Below are 17,412 nucleotides of genomic sequence, written 5' to 3' on the forward strand. Positions count from 1 at the left end.
GTTAAGATGTCCTTTGGTATCCCCACACGGCTGAAGAGGAGCAGCTCTTTCGCAATATTACGGGAGGTTGCTTTGCGGAGTGGCACCGCCTCTGGGTATCGGGTGGCATAATCCAGGATGACGAGTATGTACTCATGACCCTGGGCGGATTTGGGGAGTGGCCCCACGAGGTCCATGCCAACCCACTCGAAGGGGACGCCTACGATGGGCAGAGGAATAAGGGGAGCCTGTGGAGGCCTCCATGGGGCGGTGCGCTGGCCCTGGGGGCACTGTTGGCAGAAGCCCCGGACCTCTGCATATATCCCCGGCCAGACGAAGTTGTCTTTTAGCATTTCTAGAGTGTTTTGTGCTCCCAAGTGGACACCGAGCGGATGGGTGTGGGCCAGGTGCATCAGCGTCTGTGTCTTGGTCTTGCAGACTACCAGGAGGTCCATGATCTCCCCTTGGCGGCTGGCCCATTGGTATAGGAGACCACCCCTAACGAGGAAGTAGGAGGAGGGGAGTCTCTGGTTTGGGCTCTGGTCAACCCCTTCTATTTGCCGTACCTGGGCCCAGCAGTGTTTCAGGTGGTTATCCTCCTTCTGCTCCTGCCCAAAGTTCCCCTGCCGGTTCACCTGTTGAAACACAGACGAGATCGGGTTAGCATGTGTGTGCGGCTTACCTTCTACTGTGGCATCCCCCTCATCTTGTGCCAAGTAGGCCTGCCGGGCTCGTGTCTCTTTCGTGCTCTGGGGCACCCTGCTGGATTTTTGAGCTGGGCTGGCCGGGAACCCTGGCCAGTCTCTTCCCAGGAGCAGCGGCATTGGGAGGTTGGGGATGATGCCAATTTGGAGTGGCCAGGTGCCTGCTTTACCCTGGACCTGGACCTCGGCCGCTGGGATTTCCCTGGTCTCCCCATGGACACAGGTTACGGCGATGGTCCCGTCCTGGCTGAGTTCTCTTGGCAGGATTGTCGGCTGGGCGAGGGTCACCGTGATCCCGGAGTCCAGCAGGGTGGTGACCGGGCTCCCTTCAACCCACACCGTCAGGGTAGGGGCTCTTGGCGGGTTTGGCGCATCCCGCCAACCAGGGGTTTTGGGCCTTCTTGGGTGGCACCTGCACTCCCATGACCTGGCGTTCTGCTGGCAGCAGAGCCCTTAGAAGTCGGTCCATGGCCACCTTTTATGCCACCTCGGTGGCAGTATATATGTTGGGTTGAAGCCACCTCTTGGTTTTGCACAGAAGGGTGTTCATCTGCCTGTGTGGTTTGACCACCGGCCGATAGTTCCACCGATGGAACTCTGCTGTTGCCTGGTGGGGTGTTCGCCCACACCACGCCAGGATCTCCTTCTTCACCTCTCCGTAGTCAGCCGCTTCCTCCGGAGTGAGGGCGTAGTAGGTCGTGTGCGCCTCCCTGGAGAGAAGCGGATCGAGGATGCGTGGTCACTCGTCCCTGTCCCAATCTTCGCCGCGGGCGATGCATTCAAAGGTCTCTAGGTAGGCCTCGATGTCCTCCTCGGGGGTCAGTGGGGGAAGCAGGCGTCGGACCTGGCGGCCAGGATCAGGGAGAGGCGTGGTGGCTGCGGGAGTTCCCAGGTCGCGGCCTGTAGGCTGTGCACGAGCTGCTGCGTCATGGCTTGCTGCTGGAGATTCGACTCCAGAAGGTGCTGCAGCGTGGGATCCATTTTATTTACAAATTTTTTTTTATTTATTTTTTTTAAGGGTGGTGTAGAGTGTGGGGGGAAAATAGAAACCCAAAGGGGAAGGAAAAAAAAAAACTCTCCCCCCTTTTTTTTTTTTCCCAGGTGGGTAGGTCTGTGCTCATGCCCACATCCTCCACCAGTGTAGGGAAACTAGCCAGCGGTGGGTGGAGCACAGACACACGGGAGGCCATTTTAGTGTCACTGAGTAGGATCTTTATTCAGGACCGCCTTGAGGGTGTGAGTGAGTGCGAGTGTGTGTGTGTGCTTGCGTGTGGGCGTGAAATCGTGTGGTGAGGGGTTCAGTTATCTGCGGGGTTGCCGGAGTCGCTCCGGGGCTTGCCTGAGCGACGGGGGTTCCTCTTGGCCGTCAGGCAACGCCACGTTTGCAGCCACGGGGCAGAGTCTTCGCTCAGGTCTGAGTCATTTGGAAGAAAAAAAACACACACAACGCCGATAGCGCTGATAACAGACATGAAGCCACGCACACATGTATTGTGAGAGGTCTCTCTCTTTTCGAGCGGAACAGCTGCCTTTTATACTCTCCCCTCGTCTGCTGGATGGTGGAATTCTCCCGTGCCGCGTGCCATTCATCGGCCGAGGGTGTGTCGGCGGCTCCGCCCTGCTGCCACGTTCTCGCCGGTTGTCCAAAGCATTGGTGGTGCTGAAGCGGCAGTCACAGGAGGAGCGATTTTAGTTTCTTGTGTGCCGGCTGTCGGTCCGTCGCGACACAGCCAAAAAGTAAATTTTGCTCTCATTTGACCAGAATACACTCTCCCAGTATTTCATAGGCTTGTCCAAATTAGTTGTAGCAAACTTTAAACAAGCTTCAAAATGCCTTTTCTTTAGTAATGAAGACTTGCGAGGTGAGCATGCACAGAGGTTATGGCGGTGGATTGCCAATTGTTGTCTCTGTGACGATGGTACCTGGTGCCTCCAAGTGTTTCTGGAGCTCTTTCTGAGTGGTCCTTGGCTTTTGGGCTACTCTTCTGACTATTGTTCTGACTCCCTGGTTAGAAATCTTGTGAGGAGCTCCTGTGCGTGGCCGGTTGATGAAGGAGTGATGTTGCTTCCACTTGCGGATAATGGCCCCAGTGGTGCTTACTGGAAGATTCAGAAGTTTTGAAATACATCTGTATTCGATTCCATCCATATGTTCTGCAACAATAAGTTTGCAAAGGTCTTCGGAGAGCTCTTTTCTTTTACCCATCAAAAACCTTTTTATAGACCATCAATTTACTAACCCAGCAGATGTTAATTTGCATAAATGGAAAAAATGTAATTACTTTCTAACTACTTTCAGCTGATTCTTTGCCTGATTTCAGGTGGTTCCTTGCCTTACCTTGCCTTAGAGAACTGCTTTTTCTTAGCACGTTCAATACTTTTTTTCCTGTGTCATTCCACATCATTACATTTAACTTTATGTATGGTAGTTTCTGTTGTCTCACGTCGGTGGGCTCTCAATAAACTTAATTTATCCTATAAATTCCCATTAGCAATTTCAATCAAACCCTGCTACAAAAACAATTCCTAGCACTTTATATTAAAACCTTCATTAGGGAGTCATGCACAGTGTAGCCCCAGCCACATTCAATTTCAAAACAATCTCTGCTTAGAAATCTTATTGAACAGCTAGAATAGATTGCGTATTTTGCTTAAAATCTACAAGAGTCTGCATTATCCCAGACTTAATTGATCCTCATGGGGTATCAATCAATATGCACTAACAGGTCACTTTAACAGGAACACCTTCACATTTATGCAGTTATCCAATCAGCCAGTCATGTGGCAGCAGCATCATTTCCTGGGCACAGACTCACCAACTGGATAGCTGAAGACTGGAAAAAGACCAGGTGATTTTTTTCTTGAAAAGCCTGTGCCCATGATAGCCTCTGATTCCTGTTCTAGCTGACAGGAGTGGAACCTGAAATCTTCTGCTGTTGTAGCCCATCCACCTCAAGGTCACTTTTTGGTGCGTAGTGAGATGCGTTTCTGCTCACCATGGTATAAAGTATGATTGTATGAGCTACTTCATCCTTCCTGGCAGTTAGAAACAGTCTGGTCATTTTCCTCTGACCTCTCTTATCAACACTCAGTGTTTTTTTGTTTTTTTTCATACCATTCTGTGTAAACTCTAGAGACTGTTATGTGTGACATTCTCTACGGAATAGCAGTTTTTAGCTTTTGACCTGTATCTACATGTTTGTTTGTTTTTTTTGCATTGCACTGCTGCCACGTGATTGGCTAATTAGATAAATGCATGAATGTACAGGTGTTTCTAATAAAGTGGATGGTGAGTGTATGTAGGCTGTTTAGTTTGAAGTTGAAGATTTATTTATTTATTTATTTCAAAGGGATATGAATTGGCTTAAAGACCTTTATCCAGATTGGTTCATTGTGCTTTTGTTTATTTTGCTGATTAGGTTTCTCTGGGCACATCTAGGCTCATTATTATAACTCTGGTAGCTCATTCAGATCTCATATCCTCTTTCATCAACTTCCCCCCTCTTGTTACCTCTGTAGCAGCAGCTAATGATCTGAGACCAGCCCACACACTCAGAACATGTTTATAGATACCCAAGAAGCATGGTTGGAATAAATGTTACATACAGAGAAAGAGAGATGTTTTGCAAAGGTGTGTTTCCATATTTTGTTTACATTTACCAACATTAAATAACATAAACAGGTTGCTGTGAAGTAGTAGCATGATAATCAGATATATGCTGTATCCCCCTATATTTTTATAGAGCTGTTGAGATTTTATATTGTTTGATGGATGAATCATCAATCTTATTGAAAATTTTCTGTTATATTTTAGGCATTGTGTGTAGGCCTATCTATATACCTTTTCCATATGCCTATACACAGAAAAAAAAGAAAATTCTAAATTCAGTATTATAGATGATCACTAATTATTGTGATATTATATACTCTATGCTTTATATTATTATACCTAAATAAAAATAATAAGTAGTTTGTGTTTTGCTAATTTTATCCATCCATCCATCCATCCATCCATCTTCTACCGCTTATTCCTTCTTCAGGGTCACGGGGGAACCTGGAGCCAATCCCAGGGAGCATTGGGCACAAGGTGGGGTACACCCTGGGTGCCAGTCTATCGCAGGGCACAATGACATACACACTCACACACCCATTCATACACTACGGACACTTTAGACACGCCAATCAGCCTACCATGCATGTCTTTGGACTGGGGGAGGAAACCGGAGTACCCGGAGGAAACCCCCGCAGCACGGGGAGAACATGCAAACTCTGCACACACGGCCTGGAGGTGTGAGGCAATTGTGCTAACCACTAAGCCACCGTGCGCCCCTTGCTAATTTTAATAGAGTAAATATTACATTATAAATATTATTTTATATTATTGGCACGACCAGAGGTATGGGGCATGTGTACAGTATACACATACACAAATTCTCTTTCCACTTTTCTTTCTCCTAGTCTTTCAGATGTTTCATAAAGATGTTTTATGGTTGGCAGTCATTGATATGCTTATCTATGACTAATGATGTCCTTTGAAATACACTCTCACACTCCCCCAAGAAGCAAAGAGTGAGAAAGGGATGAGCAAAGAGAAGAGAGGATGAGAACTACAAAACATGTATGAGGATGTAGTCATTTAAAAAAAAAATAAAGTTCCTCATTATAATAATTATATTCCTCAGCTTTCATATGCCTCAGAATAGAACTCCCCTAAACATACAAACCCCAGAATAGTGATGCCAAATAGAGTCAGTCCAGGAAATTACATGGAAATCAAAGCAGACTTTCCAGTCAACTGGTTTATGAAATAAGTTAATTTGTTAAATATCAGTTGACTGTAATAAAATCTTGATCCTCAAAATCTTTTCCAATTACTCCTACTTGAATTTTGCCATCTTTTGCTTGAATTCAGAATGATTTAAAAGTTTTAGGCAAATGGTAATGTATATTTAACTAAGCCTTATGCTGTTGCATGGGATATATTAGGAATGGGAACTTATTACTAAGTTCTCTGTGGCCACACAATACAATTTTATCCATCCATCCATCCATCTTCTAGCGCTTACACCTTTTCAGGGTCACGGGGAACCTGGAGCCTATCCCAGGGAGCATCAGGCACAAGGCGGGGTACACCCTGGACAGGGTGCCAGTCAATACAATTTTATACAGATTGAAAATCAACTGAAACTCAAGTATTTAACAGTGCAATACAGTGGATATAAAAAGTCTACACACCCCTGTTAAAATGGCATTTCCCTTACAAAGAGAACTTCGACGTTGCATTTAGCATAATAGTATGGGGAGCACCATGCACGCGTGACCAGTATCTGAAGCTTGTGTAAAATCATGCCTCTACTTATAGGCTTGCCATGATCAGGTGACGTGGCAATTAAGCGCATCGCATGATATATATATATGGCACCTGTGAACCACGCCGCCAGCTTTATTATCTTCAGCGAGACTGCATGTCTGTTGTTTGTGTGACAAAAAATGCTTCATTTCTACTGTATATTTTCTCAAAATCTCTAAACTTTTCTATCCCTTTTTTAGAAAAAAGAAAAGAAAAGAGAGGGAAGTAATGAGCAAGAAAGATTTTAGAAAGTGTGCTTTCAGAGCCTCGCGGATCTGGGCCGGCCGCTGCCGAGGCAGCCAGCCGGCTAAGGTCGTGGGGTTCTCGTATGGATCTGGAAGAGGAGCCGGAGACGAGCGCTGCTCTATCTCTTGCGCTGTCTTCCGGGTCCGGCTCTCCGCCTGACTTTGGAGCTTGCGTCGTGACTCCTCCTTCCCCTATGGAAAGCCAAAACACCCTCGCCGACTCCGAGGAGTCGGTAGAGGGTGCCATTGCACCAAAAACCAACAGCAGCTCTCAAGCGTATAAAGAGCTGCTTGAGGTGGTCACTAGGGTGATTGAAAACTTGAATATAGACCGAAGTTGAATATAGTCATCTGAACCGTACTCTTCGGACATACAGGTTCAAGATACTGACGCTGAAACTTATCGTGCCACAGATTCAGTCCGAGGACTGGTTTGTGACGATAGATCTGAAAGATGCATATTTCTACATAGGAATATCGCCCAGTCACAGGAAGTTCCTGAGGTTTGCGTTTGGAGACAACACATACCAATTTCGGGTACTTTGGGCTAGCTTTATCCCCTCACACCTTCGCAAAGTGCATGGATGCTGCTCTGGCTCCCTTGCGACTCCAGGGCATCCGTGTACTGAACTACCTGGACGACTGGTTAATTCTAGCACGATCCAGGGAACAGGCGGTTTAACATCGAGATGTTGTTCTCGCCCACATCAGGAGCTTGGGCTCAGGTTGAACCTCAAGAAAAGTATGCTTTCTCCATTGCAGAGGACAACTTTTCTAGGTGTTATATGGGATTCTACTATGATTTCATAGTTTCTATCCCCAACACGCGTAGGATTGAGCCTATCAACTTTGAGTAAGATAAAGCTAGGTCTGGGCATCCCCTCCAGTCTCTACGAGAGACTGTTGGGCCTTATGGCAACAGCAGCCAACGTCATACCGTTGGGCCTATTGCACATTCGACTGTTTCAGTTGTGGCTGAAAAGTCGGGGGTTTCATCTGAGGATGAAACCTCTAAGAGTAATCAGTGTCACGTGGCGATGCCTACATGCTCTGAGTATTTGGAGGTGCCCGCAGTTTCTAGCTTCGGATCACACTCTAGGGGCGTCTCCTTACCGCAAGACGGTAATGACAGATGCGTCCCTCACGGGCTGGGGTGCAGTCTTAAATGGCTGTCCAGCTCACGGTCTTTGGAGCGGCCCTGATCTGGAGTGGCATATAAATCTAAGTAAAAATAAGTTGAGAGGTCACCATGTGCTAGTTGTGTCAGACAACACAGCGGTGGTCTCATATATCAACCACCAGGGAGGGTTACGTTCACGCCCCCTGTTCAGGCAGGTGCAACTAATCCTTCTCTGGGCAGAGGGAAAGTTCTTGTCAGTGAGTGCAATGTACATTCCGGGCAGCAGGAATGTAGGGGCAGACATCCTGTCGAGGCAGGGGCTGAGGCCCGGGGGTTGGAGGCTCCATCCACAAGTGGTGCAGTCCATATGGCGGAGTTTGGACAAGCGGAAGTGGATGTGTTCGCCTCTGAGGAGACAACACACTGCCCGCTGTGGTTCGCCCTCACTCCTCCCGCACCATTGGGGCTGGACGCCATGGTGCACACGTGGCCGAGGTCACGGCTATATGCTTTCCCCCCGATTGCTCTGCTCCCACAAGTTCTAATAAGAGTTCGCCAAGACCATCTACGTCTGCTGCTAGTAGCATCTTATTGGCCAGCTTGAATATGGTTCTCGGAGATAATTTCCCTGCTCGACGGCACTCCTTGGGAGATTCCCATCCGCAGGGATCTACTGTCTCAAGCCAGAGGGCTGATTTATCACCCTCGGCCAGAACTATGGAAACTGTGGGTCTGGCCCCTGAGGGACACCAGCTCATAGATTCTGGTCTCACAACTGAGGTTGTAGAGACCATGTTAAATACTAGAACACCATCCACAAGTAAATTGTATGTGCTCCAGTGGCGGCTTTTTGTCTTGTGGTGTGAGGAACGTCAGCTAGACCTAGTGAACTGAGCAATAGCTACCGTCCTGGAGTTCTTACAAGAACGTTTCTCAGCAGGGTTGTCTCTTTCTACAATCAGGGTTTACGTGGCTGCCATTTCGGCCAGCCATGCCCCTGTTGATGGAGCCTCTGTGGGGCAACATCCTCTAACTTCGAGGTTCATGCGTGGTGTCAGACGGCTGAGGCCCATCTGCAGGCCGTGCATACCTTCCTGGGACCTTTCTGTGGTCTTGGAAGGTCTGTCAGGGGCCCCATTTGAGCCCTTAGAGTCAGCCTCTGAGAAGCTTCTGACTCTAAAGGTAGCTCTCCTACTGGCCCTGACATCTCTCAAGTGAGTGGGAGATCTACAAGCTCTCTCTGTTGCCCCTTCTTGCCTTCCTGTATCCTAGGCCGGATTATATTCCTAAAGTGCTTACTTTGGCTGCCCACCCTGTGGTGTTGCAGGCTTTCTGCCCTCCTCCGTTCCTCACACCAGAACAAGAGAGGATGCACCTGCTGTGTCCAGTAAGGGCTCTCTGTACTTACGTCCACCGCTCTGGCCAGTGGCGTAAGTTGGAGCAGCTGCTGGTCTGCTTTGGCGGTGACAGTAAAGGTGATGCTGTGTCAAAGCAGCGCATCTCGAATTGGATAGTGGAAGCAATCTTTATGGTTTACGAGGCGCGCGGTCTCGCCACGCCTCTGGGCATAAGAGCTCATTCCACTAGGGCGGTCACCTCCTCGAAGGCTTTGTCCAAAGGGGTATCCTTGCAGGATGTGTGTGTGGCTGCATTGTGGTCTACGCCACACACATTCATTCGTTATTACAGCCTGGATATTCATTCCACCCCAGGTTCGAGTGTCTTGCAGTGACCCTCGGGCTTGGGTATTTTTGAACAGGCTGTACCCTTGGTATGACGGAGTGGGTATTCCCGTTCCCATACTGTTATGCTAAACGCAACGTCGAAGTTCCCTTTGAAAGGGAACGTCGGGGTTACGCATGTAACCCTGTTCTCTGAGAAGGGAACGAGACGTTGCATAGCACTGTCATACCAGGGCAGGCCTGTGAATTGCATCTTCGCTTCAGATAATAGAGGCTGGCGGCATGGTTCACAGGTGCCATATATATATATCATGTGACACGCTTAATTGCCACGTCACCTGATCATGGCAGGCCAATAACTAGAGGCATGATTTTACACAAGCTTCAGATACCGGTGACGCGCGCAAGGCGCTCCACATACTATTATGCTAAATGCAACGTCTCACTCCCTTCTCAGGGAACAGGGTTATATGCGTAACCCCAACGTTTTTTGTGATGGAAAAAAATGAAACCAACATAACTCATGTCAGAACATTTTCCATCCTAAATATGAACGTACAATGTATAAAAATTAAATGAAAAACAATCAAATATTTATAGGAAAAATATGAAAAATATAAAAAGTTACAATAACCTGGTTGCATAAGTGTACACACCCCTAAACTAATACTTTGTTGAAGCACCTTATTATTTTGTTACACCACTCAGTATTTTTGGGTAAGCGTCTATCAGCATGGCACAACTTGACTTGGCAATATTTTCCCACTGTTTCTTGAAAAAACATTCAAGATCTCTCACATCTTGTCATGATTGGAGGCAGAGACGGATGCAAATACAGACTAGACTTAACATAAATACAAACCAAACACAAAACAGTAGCTATGGAATTTGTGGCAAAACACTAAGGCAAAGAATAACTGTGAAAGAAAGACCATAAACACAGCAACAGAGACAATGGCATAGAAAGACAAAAACAAGACAAGGAATGCAGTGCAAATTGTGGCCAGTATACACATAAGTGCTCGTTAACATGGACGTGATTCAGGTGCAGGTGGTCATGTGACTGTGATGCAGTGAGGTGCAGTGGTTGCTGGGAACTGTAGTCCAGAGTTCCTTCTCTGATATTACATGACCCGTCTCCTGTGCATAGCCCGCTTCGGGTCACCCCACAGATTTCTGGTTGGATTCAGGTCTGGGTTCTGGCTACGTCAGTCAAAAACTTTGATCTTCTTTTGATTACGCTATTCTTTTGTTGAGTTGGATGTATACTTTGGGTCATTGTCCTGCTGAAAGGTGAAATTCTTTTTCATCCTCAACTTACTAGCAGACACCTAAAGGTTTTGCACTAAAATTGACTGGTAGCAATTAGCTACCATTAGGAATTAGCTAATTAGCAATTAGCTATTCATGATTCCCTCCACCTTGATAAAAGCCCCAGTTCTGGCTGAAGAAAAGCAGCCCTAAAGCATGATGCTACTACCATGTTTCACCGTGTGTATGGTGTTCTTTTGGTTCTTTTTTTGCACCAAACATACCTTTTGGAATTATTAGCAAATTTAGCAAAGCATTTTATACATGAAGGTTACCTTGCCAGCTTATTGACACATGTTTATCTAAAATATAATTTTTCGGTTTGACAAAATTATTTTAATGTATAGTTTATAAGCCATAATTAAAATATAAAACTGCAAAAAAAAAAAAAAGAATAATTTCAGTGAATTTCAGTCATTTCAAATATTGTTTCTCCAAAAGCACATGTATTCATTCAAAATCAAATATTATAATTTTTGTATTCCAGCCACTTGCAGTTTTCATGTCAGATCCTCTTTATTGTACTTTTTAGTCCTTTTTAAAATAGATGCTTTTAAAAATCAGTCACATGTCAAACTACAAAACTAGATATCCTTATAAATGAAAACCAGTAGAGGACTTTTTGTTAATTGCACTCTGAGTATATGAAAGCGGTAGGGCAGTAATTTGCTCTCAATTGGTCTCATTTATCAAGCTGGTTACAAACAGATTTATTTCCAAATTGTTTGTAGAAGCATCCCACAATTTGAGTGTAAATTTATGCATTTAACCCTTTTGGTAGAACAACTTGTGTGCTTAAGATCATTGTCTTGGTGCATGACCCACTTTCTCTTGAGATTCAGTTCACAGACAGATGCCCTGACTTTTTCCCTTTACAATTCGCTGGTATACTTCAGAATTCATTGTTCCATCTGTATGCTTATGAAATTTTGTGGGCATTACTAAAATCAAATTAGCTGTGTCACGAACACGCATTGCACTTTATGGGTGATCAACATATGTATGTGAGTATGAAGAAAATTTGTGGTTTTGAAACTTAAATCTTGAAGAAATTTTTGTTTGGATTGACTCATGCAAACATTTACACACAACTCCTTATTATTAACTCTTATTGATAAATAAGACCCAATATACTTCAGAAAGAAAAAAAAATCAAGTTTAATTAAACATGGAGTTACAATATATGTTTATATTTTTGTGTGCTTCACTATTTTGAATGAATAGAACCTGTCTACTTCTTGTCCTCACTCCCTTTTTCTGTCTCTGGCTATCAGGTACACCAAGATGAAGACAGCCACCAATATCTACATCTTTAACTTGGCTTTGGCTGACGCACTGGTCCTGGCCACACTTCCTTTCCAGGGCACAGATGTGTTCGTAGGATTCTGGCCCTTTGGCAATACCTTGTGCAAGGCAGTGGTTTCCATTGACTACTACAACATGTTCACTAGTGTCTTCACCCTTACTGTGATGAGCATGGACCGCTATGTGGCTGTGTGTCATCCTGTTAAAGCTCTGGATATGAGGACACCCCACAAGGCCAAGGTGGTTAACATATGTGTGTGGCTACTGGCCTCTGCCATTGGTGTGCCGGCCATGGTGCTTGGAGATGTTGAGTATGACCATGGTAAGTGCGTGTGCTTCTGTATGTATCCACCTGTATGTATTGTGTTTTTGAAATACATTTGCATTTACCGTATTTGGCAGCAAAGTGACTTATAGCCGAAGTGCTTTGTTGTCTCCATCAAAAACATGTTCTAACACAAGTAGGTCATGGTACTGTCAATCTAAGAGCCTGTTAAAGTGCAGTTAGTACAGCAACAAAACTCAGAGAGTTCATTGAAGCATGTCTTGAATCATGTGTGCTTTGTTCAGTGGTGCTTGAAAGTTGGTGAACCCTTTAGAATGTTCTATATTTCTGCATAAATATAAAATTAAATACATCAACAGATTTTCATACAAGTCCTACAAGTAGATAAAGAGAACCAAATTAAACAAATGAGACAAAAATATTATATTTGGTCATTTATTTATTGAGGGAAATAATCCAATATTACATATCTGTAAGTGGCAAAGTTATGTGAACCTTTGCATTCAGTAAATGGTGTGACCCCTTTTTGCAGCAATAACTGCAAATTAATGTTTCCAGTAACTGTTGATCAGTCCTGCACATATCGGCTTGGCGGAATTTCAGCCCATTCCTCAGTACAGAACAGTTTCAACTCTGGGATGATGGTGGGTTTCGTCAAATGAACTGCTTTCTTCAGGTTCTTCCACAACATTTCTATTGGATTAAGGTCAGGACTTTGACTTAGCCATTCCAAAACAGACAGATTTTTTCCTTTAGAATTTGCTAGTATACTTCAGAATTCATTGCTCCATCAATGATGGCAAGCCATCCAGGCCCAGACGCAGCAAAACAGGCCCATACCACGATACTATAACCACCATGTGTCACAGCTGGGATATCGTTTTTATGCTGGAATGCATTGTTTTCATGTCTCCAAACATAACACCTCATTTACACAAATTTTATTTTTATTTTCGTCTCATCCATCCACAAAACATTTTTCCAATAGCATTCTGGCTTGCCCACGTGATCTTTAGCAAATTGCAGAGCACTAGCAATATTCTTTTTGGCGAGCACTGGTTTTCTCCTTGCAACCCTGCCATGCACACTATTGTTGTTCAGTATTCTCCCAATGTTGGACTCATGAAAATTCATATTAGCCAATGTGTGAGTGGCCTTTAGTTGCTTAGAAGTTCCCCTTGGTTCCTTTGTGATGTCACAGACTATTACATATCTTGCTCTTGTACCACTCCTGGGGAGGGTAACATCCATCCATCTTCAATACCGCTTATCCTTCCTTCAGGGTCACAGGGAGACCTGGAGCCTATCCCAAGGAGCATCGGGCACAAGGCAGGGTACACCCTGGACAGGGTGCCAATCCATCACAGGGCACACTCACACACGCATTCACACACACATTCATACACTACGGACACTTTTGGACACGCCAATCAGCCTACAATGCATGTATTTGGACTGGGGGAGGAAACCGGAGTACATATATATAATTAGTATAATATTTTGTCTTATTTGTTTAATTGAATTCTCTTTGTCTACTTACAGGACTTGTGTGAAAATCTATTGATGCTTAAGGTCATATTTATGCAGACATATGGAAAAATCTAAAGGGTTTGTCATGATTTCCCCTTGAAGCAGCGTGCTCTAAGCACGAATGCGCGAGCACCTGCTTTTCCATTGTTGATAGTAGTGACATCTGGACACGTGTGTTTTGTTTATGTTTCTGTCATGTCTTCTCCCTGTTCTGTCATTGGCTGGGATTGCACGTGTGTCTGTATTGCCCTCAGCTGCTAGCAGTTTAGACGCTGATCATGTCCACATATATACCGCGCGCCTCCCAGCACACAAGGCGGAAGATTATCGTAGAGTTAGATTAGTTCGTTTAGTAGTCATAGTCACGTTCCATGTTTAGAGTTAGTTCACGCTGGATTATCCGCTCCCAGTTCCTCGTCATAGTTCATGTTTCTCGTTTTGTTTATCGACCCTGTTTTCCGTGACCATGACCTTGATTCATGTTTAACCCTGTGTATGCCTGTTTGCCGATCGCCTGACCTTCGCCTGTTTTGGATTACGTTTATGGATCACGTTTTGGATTTGTCTGCCTGTCTTTCTTTTAAAATAAACAACTGTTCATACTGCACTTGCATCCGTCCTATCTCCGCTCCGTCACGATATGTGACAGAATCTTCCGCCAAAACATGGATGCAGCAGGAGAACAGAGAAAATGCAGAACCCGGAAGTCGACGCCAACCGTCCCCGCTATGGACTCAGTCCAATTCCCACAATGGACATTTATGGAGCTTCCTGATCCATCTGACGGATTTTTTGGTGCCCCAGAATATTTTCTGGTAGACTGTCAATTCTATTTCTCCAGCCTGTTAGACCCTAAGCCAGAGGAGAAGCAATGGCTCCAATTCATGTGGTCCCAGTTCTTTGGACCGGCCCGTCAGTGGGTGCAGCTCCAAATGGATAAGCACTGTAGGAACCTGGACAGTGTAGAACAGTTTGTGGGGGAGTTCATGATGCGGTTCGGGAGTCCGGAGGCGAGGGTCGAGCTAGAACAACTTTTCGGGGGGGTAAGTCTGGCAGGCAAACCTGCCCTGCCGTTTACCCACTACTACAGGCAAACTCATGCAGAGCCCCAGCCGGAGCTTAACCTGGCGACCTCTGAGCTCGAACCTGAGACCCACGAGGTGGGCTCACCTCCGCTCCGTCACGATACGTGACAGGGTTCACAAACTTTCAAGCACCACTGTATCTTGAGGAATGGTAGGTCAATGGTAGCCTCTAGGCCTTGCTAGAGGCTCAAAGGGACCATAGTGTCTAGTGCTGTTTTATTGCATAAGCACATCAACTGTAAAGTTTCCCATGTTTGAGCAATTATATGTAATGTAGCAACAGCTCAAATAGAGGCATTACATATAAGGCATGAGAACAGCAATGAACTATTCCTGTGACAACTTCAGACGCAAGTCCTTCTGACGAAACTGAAATTTCTTTTCCTTTTGATTTTCTTCCTCCTGGTCAATTATTGGTGATTGTAGCCTTCTGAACGCTTTCCTACAACAGTGTTCTAGGGCCATTGTATAAAAAGTTCAATACTCTGTCCACTAGTATGATTAGTCACTCATCACCTGGATTTTTTTGGGGAATAATGGATGGAAAACTGCTCATTCCTTTTTAGTCTTTTCTGATCCCTTTATCTCAGCTTCATTGCTAGCAGACTAAGTCAAATTCTAAACAATTCTCATATATACAAAACACTTATGGAATTCTGAAAATTGGAGGTATGGAATGAAAACAGAATTGAAACCTGAACCTGAAAATGCTTGTAATGGTTTTGAAAAAATTTGTAAATTTTTAATGCTTGAAAAATATAACATTTTTATATATATAAAAAAACAAATTCCCAAGTCTCCCAAGTGGTGCAACAGAAAAGTGTCATGTTGCCCAGAGATCACAAATTTGAATACCAACAGTGCCACAACCATCTGTGGCCAGGAGTCAAAATTGGCTGTGCTCTGGGCGCAAGAGATGGCATACTCTCGCTCCATCTCTGGTTTGGTCTTTCTGAGTACCTCAGATGTTTGCTCTGAATTGGTTGACCCACATCTTTGAGTCTTTGAATATTTTTAACTTGATTTTTTTAAGCCTAAATTTCTGTCAATTTGATTTTTATATGCATTTTATTACCTGAAATTATTACCTTTTTTTTTTTTTTTAAATGTATACTTTCCCCGTCAATGCATTACAACTTCATGCTCAGGTTCTGTTGATTTAATTCCTTATAGATGCTTTCTTAATTTGTTATGATGGTTTCCTAATGCATTTATTTATGTGGTTATGTAGGATTCAAGTTACACAGGATGGTACAGGCATTAAATAATTAAATTCCCTCACCAGTTACAAGTAGTAAAATGCGACCCTGACTTAGTAGATGCACAACATACAAACAGATTGCACACACAGGTGATAAATCAAAGGAAAAACTGGGGATTCTTTTATGCTTTGGGGAGCATTCTAACATTTTGTTAGCATGTTTTGGGTCCACTTGTGTCCCCTTAGATGAAAGAGTCTCTGTAAATCAATAAAAAAAATTCTGACTGATAAACTTTATCCTATAATGAAATATTTATATTATGGTGGGAGTGGTCTCTTCCAGGATGACAGTGCTCCCATGTAAATCATATGATATGTCATTTGGTGCTAGCAGATCCCAATATCTATGGGAGATTTCCATTGAATGTTCCAGAGACTTGTGCTGTGTTGGCTTGTGATGGCCCAATATTCTACTAAGACACTTTATGTTGGTTTTTCCTTTAATATGTCATCTGTTTGTAGATTATTGTAATGAACCACTTATTCTGAATTATGAAGGGTGATGGTGATTATTGATTTTCAGGTTGTTTAAAACTGTTGCAGCAAAATAGTGATTTGATTTTCATTTGTATAACATATAAAAAATACTCTGAATCGCTCCTTTTGCCGACAGTATGATATGCACAAAAAGGGTTTTATTGCATTAGCTGTATGTTAACTGTGTAGGGTTAAGTTAATTTACATGCACAATCTTAAATGGCCATGCCATACAACACAATTGATTGCTGTAATCAGCTGTAATTAGTGCTTGTCTTGGTAAATACAGCCCACTGTTTTCATTAAATGGTAAATGGTCTGCACTTATATAGCGCTTTTATCCAAAGCCCATTCACACACACACTCACACACTCATACACCAGTTGTAGCAGAGCGGCCATGTAAGGCGCTAACTTGCCATCGGGAGCAACTTGGGGTTCAGTGTCTTGCCCAAGGACACTTTATCATGTGGAGTCATGTCAACCCTACGATTAGTGGACAACCTGCTCTACCACCTGAGCCACAGCCGCCCTATTTAAGCCGCCCCCATTAAGCTGTTGTGATGATATGTATTGCCCAGTGTGAGCTCCCTCCAATCCATACATCATTAAAGCCCTCCCAAACAGTAAATCTTTCATTCTCTGAATTCCTGTAATCAGAGCTTTTTTAAATCTCTGAATAAAAAATTGTGTGATTGTGCACTTAAGCTCTTTTACAAAAGGTGCTCCATCAATAAATGGGTGACAGTAGACAATAAGTGAATTGCTTATGCTTCTAACACAATGACAACTGTTTGTGTTGTTGATATTGTTTTGTCCCTAAAGCTAGACAACAAGCACTTCTGGAATTACCAGTTGAATGTAACAAATAATAAAACTAAAAAAAAAAAGTATATTTGTTAATATATGTATTTGTTAATAAATGTATTGTCTATGCTAAAATATTAATATATTTTCTAAGTCTAGATATTTCATGAGACATAAGGTCCCTGGTAGAGATTTAGTTCTTCTCAAGAGAATTCTATCTTAAATATAGGGAAACCTCAAACTTCAACAGCAATTTCACAGTATGTTCCTT

At 44.0% G+C, this 17,412-nt stretch overlaps 1 protein-coding gene across 1 annotated transcript in view; it reads left to right on the plus strand.

The window, feature by feature from the left end:
• oprl1 (opiate receptor-like 1) overlaps window positions 1-17,412 on the plus strand; it is a 54,199-nt gene that overhangs the window by 34,483 nt on the left and 2,304 nt on the right. Inside the window, exon 2 of the mRNA XM_053644466.1 lies at window positions 11,666-12,018. Coding sequence (XP_053500441.1) covers window positions 11,666-12,018 — 353 coding nt within the window. The remainder of the gene's footprint in view (window positions 1-11,665; window positions 12,019-17,412) is intronic.

The sequence above is a fragment of the Ictalurus furcatus genome, chromosome 15, assembly GCF_023375685.1.
Source record: "Ictalurus furcatus strain D&B chromosome 15, Billie_1.0, whole genome shotgun sequence".
Taxonomy (NCBI): Eukaryota; Metazoa; Chordata; class Actinopteri; order Siluriformes; family Ictaluridae; genus Ictalurus; species Ictalurus furcatus.